Genomic DNA, 10,921 nt, shown 5'->3' on the forward strand with positions numbered 1-10,921 from the left:
TCTTGCAAAGTTCTTAGTGCACTAAGCAGTCACCTATTCTTCTCCTATCGGTTGAGGCTGTAGATGATTGACTCTCATTTAAAAACCAGTTGTTTGTGTGTGCTGTGGCCGGTTGGGAAAATCCCATACACACTGTGCAGGCTGTTCAATTTTGTTTCGGAATATACGCGCTAGAACGACTCATCGCATGAAGCAGGCGTGTTCGACTTTACTTATGTTCACAAAATTTTGTTTGTATTATCATTTGTTCAACAAATTTAAGTCAAACCTCGTGTTAATTATATTTTTGGATCACGATGCAGACATACAGTATTTTCAATAGTCAATGTTTTAACAACCACTGTGTAGAAAAAGCCCATAAATGCACCCGGTAAGACTATATGTAATAAAAAATATTTTTGGTCAGACTTTCTAGATCTACTGTTTTACTTTGATGCTTCATTCTGTCTAGCATTTTATGCAGTCACAGTAATTTGTCGTCGATTGTGTATAAGTATGAGTAGAAGAAAAGGCCAACAAACTCCTCAACACCTTTTTCGTTCGCATGATGTTGAATGTGATAAAGGTCTAACTGGATGATCGAGTTGAAGCTCGCTTTGTCAAAGACTTTAGGGGCCGTACACAAATAACGTAGCTTTTTCGGAAATTTTCGATTCCTCCCCTCCCCCCTCGTAGCTTTTCATTACAAAATACTAAATCCTCCCCATGTAAAAACGTTGCATTTCCCAAGGCCCTCTCCCCGCTCTCACGCTGCCGCCCGATGTACAAAATTCAAATATGTTTTGTATAATTCATTCAAATGCATGTCCATACAAAATTTATGACAGCTCTTATCAACATTTTTATTGTAACAATAAATTTCCGTACAACTTATTTTAACTTTATGAGAAATATCGTGATTATAGGTTCGGTTTGAATTTTATATGTCAAAGATTCTAAAAATCCGTTTATCTGATTTATTCAATTCCTCATGTTGAAGTCAGTAAAAAAATCGATTCTTTTTATTTTTTTATTTTAAAGTATAGGTTCTTAAGAATGTTATCCTAATTTTGATAGACATCCAAGTAGTAGAAGCAAAGTTATAGCATTTTTCATTTTGCTCTCTTACGGGGCCATACCTTATACTTGAAAGTTTAAACGCGATAATCTCGGAATCATGTTTTTTTTTTCAAAAACGGACTGTCGAAAAAGTTTTCGACCGATTTCAATTTTTTTATCGAATTAGTTTGTAATTTTGTTGCTGTGTCTTTGAACGGTTCTAGTTTCCGTCTAAATTTTCATATCAACGCACCAATAAATATGTTCGTTCACGTAATCCCAAACGTGACTCAATGTCAATTCAACAGACCGTAATAAACGAAATAACGAGATATAACCGTGTTCCGTTTAATTTTACATGAAATATGTACTTTATATGCGAATTGCAATTAAATTACACCTAGCAACGTTTAAAATAAACGAAATACGTGGAGTAAAATAACGCGATTGTGCTATCTTATGACAAACGCTATTTTGCACATTTCGAGAAAAACGATTTTTAAAGTTTAAAATTGAATATCTTGAAACTTATAAACGGTAGAAACAATTCATAGAAAAATGTATGCTTCTATCTATTCTGTATTAGTCTCTAAAATATTACGGAGATCGATTGACTATATTGAGAGTTTTTATTAAAAATGTAAACTAAAGTCGGACTAACACGTGTCATAGGTGTGTATTGATGACAAAATTTGTATGACGTGTCGTAATTGTACATGGAAAATTTCTATACAAATAAAGCATCAATTATTAAGTTTTATTGATATCTTCGGCTCTATTGCGTCTAGAAACAATCGGTGAGATGTATTTTAAAGGAAATTTGTCTAGGAATTTAGAAAAAATAGTACCTTTTGGTTACAGTGTTGCCAAATATGCAATATTTTCAATTTAAAACTAAATCTGCATTTTTCTTGCGATGCGTATATTTTTATTTTTAAAATTATTGTTCCATTGTGTTCCTCAAAAGTGTTTACATATAAAAACATCTAAAACTTCTATATAACTTGAGCTAATCTCAAAATACAGTGATTTGAAGCAAAAAACTGATAATTTCTCATCAATTTTCTCGCCATACCTCAGTAACGAAGGAGAATTTCAAAATTCTGAGAACGCCATTTTGTAGAGAATTTGCAGTTTAGTAATTTGGCATATCTAACTCAGTTTACCTCAAAATGGCGTTTGTCATAAGATAGCACAACAGCGACGATATATTACATTAAAGCGTAAAAATGTGTCATTTTTGATGCTCGTATACGTCAGGGTCGGGAAACTCAAATGTACATATTTTCTAGGTGTAATGCTATGAATTTTTAAATAAATTTTTCTTATTCTTATTCAAGAACTACTGCTGTCATTCTTTTATCCCAGTTTATATTTTAGAAGCATTTGTTCAATGTGTCAAATTGGGTAACTGTAAATTGCCATTTTCTAATCCAATTTTATTAAATGGATAATTAGCCGTTAAACATGATGATGTCAGTGAGTAATCCGGTACAATGATCCTCACAACGCACACAAAAGTAAGTCGGGTCGAACCTTGGCCATAATAATTTTGTGCTGCTATTGGCTTTAATATGAACTAACAAATAGACAATAACTAATTCTAGGTAACATTTCATATCTATCTACCAGTGCAGAGGTCGATTTTCGATATCCCAGAATGCTAATAATTGCTCTGTTTCGCACAGACAGGAGATAAGTGGAGAGGGGAAGGGTGCCTGTACACTGTCACAGAGAACAGACGTACATCTCGAGTTTTTAACTTGTGTACAAAATAAAGGCATGTACAAACTTTACGCATTCAGAGTGTATTCAGGTTTTTTACGCGGGGGATACAGACCGCGTAAATGAAAACCGCGTAAATTTCAAAATCCGCATAAATGAAAACCGCGTAAATTTCAAAATCCGCGTAAAAACCGTGCAAACAAAACCGCGTAAAAAACCCGAGTGTATAATAATATAATAACGCCAAAAAAGGTAAGGTCGAACAAACATTTCGTTTCAAGTTTCAATTTATTTTGAGCATAACCAATGATGTGTTTTGGACTACAAGTGTATAAGGTTCGGAAGGGATCGAACAGCCGCGACAAATAGAACACGAGGGTCAACAAATCTGTGTTCGGTATGCGTTCTGCGGGTGTGGAAAAATGTTTCAGGTTTTCATCCCATTTGGACCGTCAACGGACGGACTAAATTCTGCTCTTCCACTATGCCTGGCCCCTTTTAAACTGGTTTAAAGTTTGTTAACATATATTGATAATTGGTGGAGTTATGGTTTTTTTTGTCGAAACCCTTTTGTCGTGACTAACGACTTACCATTCAATATAGGGGCTCCTTTTCAAAATTTCGGAAGAAAAATGATGTAAGATTTTGAACGCTTATATCTTTTGTTGTACTGAATGGATTTAATCAATTTCTTCGGCATTTTGTCGAAAATATTTGTACCAATGTTGTATTAAATTTTGGAATATGTAGGACATACATTATCAACGAAAAATAGTGTTTTGAAAAATCTTTCGAAAACGACTCGGAAAAGTGAAAATTTTCAGCCCATCCCGCACAGAGCCGTCAAAATGGTGCAGCAAATGAACAATAAAATAATGAAAAGTTTATATATAGGTCCACTACATGTTTGTTCCTATGATTATTCGTATTGGGTTGCTTGACGAGAACAGTTGGTGGGGGAAAGCCGGCATATTAGTTTTGGTTATGGCATTAGAAGCCAGACGGAAAGGAAAGGCTCATGCACGCCACGAGAACGGGCGAGAAAGCGATAGTAGTGCATATTACCGAAAGCGTTACGTACATTTTGAACCTTAATAACTTTTCTTCTACTAAACGGATTGCCAATCTTGTTTCATAAATCGGAAGAAAAACGTTCAACGCTTGCTACCAATATGTTGTTTGCTATATAAAATTTGTTTAAATAGTTCAAAAACTACTTTAAATGAGAATCAACATTAATGATAAAACCTATAAATAGGGGTGTCGCAGCTTTTCTCAAAGCCAGACGTGTGTAAGACGCAGTGCATAACACACGCAGTCACTGAAAAGGCAGTAGCAACTGCCACTAAAAATGCCTCCAAAACATCGAAGGCTGCAGCGAACAAGTCGAAGTCCCCAAAGCCAAAGAAGGTCGCCAAACCTGCCAAGAAAGCTGCCCGAAGAAGATAAGTAAATTCATGCGTCTCTAATGCTGCCAACAGTCCTTTTCAGGACTAACAAAATACTTGTAAAGAATTAGTGGTGTTTATTTTCCGTTAGCGCTGTTAATTGTAGATGGATTTCTGTCATAGTTATATGCAAACCGTCCTTAGGATGAATATATAATGGAAAAAGAATTTTATTAGGAAGTTCCTTTTATTAATTTATATAATTAAAAATAATTATATAAGAAAATATTTTTCAAATTAATCTACAAACCCGAAGATTTTTGCAATTTCTTCCAAGAAAATCAGTGAATGTGGCAACTCTCCCACTAAGCGAAAGCTACACCAAAACGAATGATGAAAATATTTTCATTTATCGCACAAAAGGATGGCCTTCCATCTGCAACGAGAAGTTAATAAATAGGAACGCCTTGATGCAAAGCGTGCTCATTCGGTATGAGCTGCGAAAGGGGAATGATCATATGTATGTACGCAGTAGAAACAAATCGTCGACAAGGTTTGAGTCGTTTCAAAAGATTCTCGTCTTGTATCATCATAGTTATCTACAAACCGTCCTTATTAGGACGAATGCAACATGGAAAATGAATTTAATTAGAAAGTTTCTTTTATTAACTAGTATTAAGTTTGCGCTTGTGAATGCTATACTTTTACCAGTGACTCAAAAAACAGAAGATGTTTTTCTAATATACAAACCTGAAAATTTACGCAAATCCTTTCAAGAAAATCAGTGAATGTGGCAACTCTCCCACTAAGCAAAAGCTACACCAAAACGAATGATGAAAATATTTTCATTTATCGCATAAAAGGATGGCCTTCCATCTGCACAGAAAAGTTAATAAATAGATGCCTTGATGCAAAGCGTACTCATTCGGTGTGAGCTACGAAAGAGGAATGTTCATATGTATGTACGCAGTAGAAACAAATCGTCGAAAAGGTTTGAATAGTTTCAAAAGATTCTCGTCTTGTATCACCATAGTTATCTACAAACTGTCCTTATTAGGACGAATGCAAAATGGAAAAAGACGGGTTGGTAATGTATATGACATAACAGGGGTGTCGTGACCACACCAAGTTCTTTCAAATCTTGCTAAGCAGAAATTGACATAATTTCAATGATTGTTCCTATATGAATGAAATAACAAATTTTCAGGTTAACACGGCAATAACTTTGCAATTTATAGAACAATTTTATATTTTTAGTTATCATATAATAATTGTCATCTCTTCCAACCAACTTAACTCTCTGCTGCCAACCCCGTGGTTTTGCAAGGTTTAGGAGAATCATTGTAAAATGTCCAATACATGATTTTATGTTGTTACCTCCGCTAAAACCACTTCAAAACACTCCCAGCTGTCATACAAGTTCATTGTCTGCTTGTTGAAATCATATGAAATTATTGACCTGTATTCAATGCGAAGAACTCGGTAATAAAATTGTTTTACTGAATAGATTAACGAACGGGATCCCCAGAAAATTTCGCTAAGCCCGGTGAATCGAATTTAATGCATAAAATTTAGCTATTTGAAAGAGATACAAGCAGAATTTTAAGAATATGATCATTGCGGTTATGTCCCGAACATTACCCGCCCCTAGTTTTTCGCTTCATTTCTGTTCTGTAGAATCCAGCGCATCCCCTATCAACGCAGACGCCGACAACAAAGGTTCTTTTCAGAACCACCATAATTATTGTAAAGAATAACTTGAAACATTCCCACATATTTCATTGAGTATCATTCGATTTGAATTACAAGTCAAACGAGTAGTCACGACACTCCGGTTATGTCCTAGACATTACCCACCCATCTTTTTTATTTAAGAGGCTTGCGGTGATCACGATTGAAGAACAAATAGATCAGCTAAAATCTAAACTAAAATTCTTAAAATTCCATTAGTATAGTAGTAATCCTCGTATCTCAACGATTAGTTGAATAAATAATAATTTTTCCCGGAATTCGGGAACGTTTTGCCTAAAAAATCGATATTTTTAGCTCTAAAAATTGTATTAAAAATTCTTATCTATGAAACAAAAAATTATGCTTAAAAAAAGAATTGTTAAGGCACGAGAAAATTTAATTGCGATCAATTGAAAAATAAAAATTAAGAAAATCGATTAAGTGGTTTTTCGACAATAGTTATCACGGAAGAACCATTTTTGGAAAAACAATATTTCGAGATAGGGTAATTTCGGGACAGATGCCGCACATTTCTAAAAAACAATCCTGCATCAAAGCAAACCATACAATATATGATGAAATCATTTTTATCAATTGCGACATGTATATCTAAAATACACTGAAGTGGTTTTGCCGTCATGGAAAAAACATTCATCAAATTTTCACGAACATTTTAAAAACAAATGTCAATTAGGGAGAAACCAAACTGAAAAATGGTAAACAAAAGTATTTTTAGCTCTCGGTAACGTTTTCGTGATTAGGTGTCTTCAGCTCACTTGCACTTTTACACCGTGTCCAATAAATTCTCATACAAAATGAAACCCAAATTATTCTGTATTGGTAAGTCAAATTTTATTGAAATTTTTTATACTGTGATGCTATATAATACTGATCATTTACAGCATATGTTTTGGAATGACACCGCCTTTTAATTTCTTCACCAGCTTCAGACGTTTCTCAAAACCATCACAAGCGGCACGCACGGCTTCCATCGGCATTTCGTCCCAAATCCGTTGAATTACGGTTTTGAATTGGGTTATATTGGACACTCTGTATTCGTTGATCTTCGACAACATGTATGACCACACAAAATAGTCCAAGGGATTAAGATCCGGAGAGCTGGGAGGCCATTCGTCCTTCGCCAAAAAGTCGTTCAAATTGTTCCGACACCAGCTCTGAACGACATTCGCTGTGTGGGAAGGCGCTCCGTCCTGCTGAAACACATAATGGTCATTTCCAAACATTGTTTGCACACTTGGCTTTACGATTTTCTCTAAAATTTCAGTTTTATAATACACAGCGTTAATTTTAACGCCTCTGTCGATGAAAACAAGCGGAAATTTGCCACGCTTGCAAATTGCTCCCCAAACCATCACTGCACCGGCGCTTTGGAATCGAGGAATATTCCTGTCACTATCTGAAACATTCCTGGAATTGACAGCCCACAATCGGTCATTTTGGACATTGTGAGATTGCTGCAGGACAAATAATTTTTCATCAGAAAATATAAATTCTTCCCCAGCGTGCCGTGATAGGATAGCACTTGCTCTTTCAAGTCTTTTTTCCTTGGAAGCTTCCGAAACTCCGTGTACTTTACGTTTCTTGAAAGCTTGCAGTTCCAGGTCGAGTTTTAAAATATTGTGCATCGATGATTTCGACATATTCAGATCAGCAGCCATTTTCCGAACAGAGCGCTGAGATTTTCGCCTAATCCGTTCCTTCACGACTTTAACCACTTGTCCAGTCCTTACCGAACGAGGGCGGCCGGATTTTTTTCTGTCATCCAATGAGCAAGTGTCACGGTACCTTTGGATGGTCCGGTAAACATAATCGCGCTTTACTCCAACACTCTTTAAAATTTTGAAAATAGCGCCCGGGCGCTCACCAGCCAAAAATTTTTTTATCGCCACGGCACGGAATTCCTTCATTGTCGGTAGAAAATGTAAACTGAATGAAAGAATGTATGTTATCATGTCAGTAATAGTGCAAACATAGTACAACATGTCACCAATACATAGCCAATATATGTGTTGTGCGTACACGACAACAATGCCTTTGAAGAAGTGTATGAGAATTTATTGGACACGGTGTATTAACGGTATACTCCCATTTCTAGAAACTATTGTTTATCCAACAATATACAGCTATTTTTCTTTTACAATCTTGTGTATTGTTTAATTTGGAGTAACTTTATTAAGGGTATTATTTATCTATATGTTTATAGGAACGATGTATACATTTATGTGTTAGTAGGGGTTTCTTAAAAGCACTTTTGACGGATTCTCCGTACAATGAATTTATATCACTTATGTTTATTTTTGAAAGCTTTATTTTGAAAAAAGAGCATCAAATGGTTGCAATTTTTGCTTTTATTCGAAAATTGACATCAATACAAATTAATGCGTTCACGAAAGTTAGTGCCTGAAACTTTAAAGAATAAACCGAAGTAACCATACTTAGATACATATCGCCCGTTCAAATATATAGATAAAAATAACTTAAAATCCTATATGACACGGTATTAAGACCGTTAGTTTGTGGATATATCTTATCTACACCTAAGTTGACCAACTTTGACGAAAAAATCCGTATACGAATGGTAGACAGTAAACCCGCCCTGCTTCAACAATAATTGATTATTTGTCTCAACTCGCATTGGTCCTTGTTTTGAACTTACCTTGGTAGGAGGAGTTGAAATAAAAAGTTCACTGTCACATAAATGTTACATATTGATGTTTTGGTACAAATTTATACTTTTTATACTGAGGTAAATTATAAATAGAAGCAAGAAATTTCGAATAAAACAATCGTCGAATAACAGTTCTTCGTTGATTTATCTAATAAATACAAAAAAACGGTTTCAACCCTCCTCGGGCTCCTCTACTCGGCGGGACCAGATGGCATTCTTACATGTTTTCAGTATTTAAAGATGGTGATCGTCGAAACGTAAGAAACTACCGTGACATAACTAGTTTATTCGCTGCATCCAAGTTATTTGGCATACTTGTGAGTACTGTCGTACTTTCTCTCACAAGAAGCTACATTACTACCGAACTACATGGATTTATACGCAAACGAACTGTAAAACCAGTTGCGCGTCGAAATGTGTTCCGATTTTAAGTGCGACCAATAATAATCATCGCGTCTCCTTTGCAAAAGCACGGACAATATTTTCTTTGCAAAATAACAACAAATTTGAGAGGGAAATGTTTCGCGTGTCTCGTCCACTATCCCTATAGCTAGGTATGTATATATTCTGGTTGCAGTTGAAGACTGAAAAATCCATCCAGCGACAATCGGTTTTTCTCCTGTTTAGTGCTAATCCATGACGTCGGAAGTAGTGCGCTGGATAGCGTATCATTGTACGAACCAGAGAAAATACGATTGTCGCTGGATGGATTTTCCTGTTTTCAACTGCAAACAGAATAGTATAGCTTTTAACACAACTCTAACGCTCAAGATAAGCGTTTGCTCTCTGTGGTATTGGAATCAAAAATGAAAGAAAACAAAGGAAAATCAATCCACTCTAATTAGCACAAAACAGCAGCTTCAATTTGGGAAAAAATCCAGAAACCTGCTACATTATTGACTTTCAACGGTCTTTTCAAAAGCAAAACCTTACAAGCGTGTTCACATATGCGCGTAGGGCTGTGCCATACGCTTGTCGTTCTCTCCGTGTGTCATTCAATCAAAACAAAATTTGTTTTCAATCGCGAGTTCACCAGAAATTTTTCAAACTTATTTGTGTATATGAACTAGTTCACATACATTATTTGCATTCCAGATTGATATGGCTGAAGAAGTTAGTTCAGCAGGTAAACAACAGCTGGTAAACGACTCGGATAGCAATCGAGTGGACACGACAACTGCTGAGCCAGTCGTGAAGCAGACAGCACTGCCGGATAATCGCACCTTTCGACGTCATCTGGATTCTGCTTTTCAGAAATATGGTCCCCAACTGCCAAATGAGATATTAAAAATTAATTATTTGGAAAAGTACAGCAAATGTGATGTCGAACGATACGTTAATGATTTTGCCAAAAAATCGGAGGAATGTGTTTACGGGAAGATGGGCGACTGTATTGATTTTGTTCAGGTTACCAACTGGAGCGAACTAATGCATTCGGCGGGAATGAAGGACACGTGCAACAATGAACTAGCATTGACAATGAAGATGATTGCGCTAACAGAACAATTTCCAGCACCGGAACATGCTAACGGGGTGGATTTCAAGTTGCTGTACTTAAATCTATCGAATATGATGTTGGGGCATCCGGTTCAGGAGATGAATTCGGCGACGTCGAAAGTGTTGAAAGATGTTTACGAGGTGGGGTAACTGTGAATATGAAAACTGAGCACGAACGCTTATGGTAATTTATTTTTAGGCAACGCTCTCACAGTTGAAGCAATCGGACAGCACCGAAAATATGGTTCTTCTTCGTCAGCGTTTGAAAAATATCATCTCTCCCAGAGCATCTTCGTCCGAGAGCTTGGAAAACGTGGACTTGCCGGCGTACTTTGCCGACTCCAATTTGAATCCGTTCCAATTAGATTTCGAGAAACTATTCTATGTTTCTAGGTAAGCTTCTCAATATAGTATTAAGAGAAATAAGACTGAAATAAAACCAATGGTTTGAATTTGATGGTGTCAGTTGTTTTATTTCGACTTATAATTAAAGTGTTTCATCAAGTTCACAGTATAATTCGGTCGTTTCACAATGGGAATTCTTTCCGACAGTAGACTGTGCACTAATTCGCATAATATTAGCGTACACTGATGATTTGTTGATATTTCACATATTACATTTCAATTGAGATTTTGAATGTCGAGCCTTTTGTCAGGTATTTGCTATCACCACAGATAACAGACGTTTAGGCAAGAACGATGTATTGCATTTGTATGCGTTTCAAAGATGTAAAATAAATCAGCAGGAGCATACAACGCTGCGCCATTTATAAATTACAAATTAATTATTTGAAGTTACAATCGCAGTTTACACACCTATTTTCGAATACGAGCCTAAACGTGTTATCTGTGC

The 10,921-nt window shown here is 36.0% G+C and overlaps 1 protein-coding gene across 1 annotated transcript; it reads left to right on the forward strand.

Moving 5' to 3' along the window:
• The first annotated feature begins 9,590 nt into the window (after positions 1-9,590).
• Positions 9,591-10,519, forward strand: LOC131693524 (uncharacterized). Its single transcript, XM_058981429.1, has 2 exons — positions 9,591-10,209; positions 10,268-10,519. Exons 1-2 carry the CDS (start codon positions 9,673-9,675, stop codon positions 10,463-10,465), a joined length of 735 nt encoding a protein of 244 aa, XP_058837412.1. The 5' UTR covers positions 9,591-9,672; the 3' UTR covers positions 10,466-10,519.
• The last annotated feature ends 402 nt before the right edge of the window (positions 10,520-10,921 follow it).

The sequence above is a fragment of the Topomyia yanbarensis genome, chromosome 3 (genome assembly GCF_030247195.1).
Source record: "Topomyia yanbarensis strain Yona2022 chromosome 3, ASM3024719v1, whole genome shotgun sequence".
NCBI classification, from domain to species: domain Eukaryota; kingdom Metazoa; phylum Arthropoda; class Insecta; order Diptera; family Culicidae; genus Topomyia; species Topomyia yanbarensis.

What these genes read in the sequence shown, in the direction of transcription:
- LOC131693524 (XM_058981429.1), top strand. Translation starts at nt 9,673, where the DNA reads ATGGCTGAAGAAGTTAGTTCAGCAGGTAAACAACAGCTGGTAAACGAC. An exon ending in TGTTGAAAGATGTTTACGAG is followed by an intron (nt 10,210 to 10,267) that starts GTGGGGTAACTG and finishes ATTTATTTTTAG; the next exon opens with GCAACGCTCTCACAGTTGAA.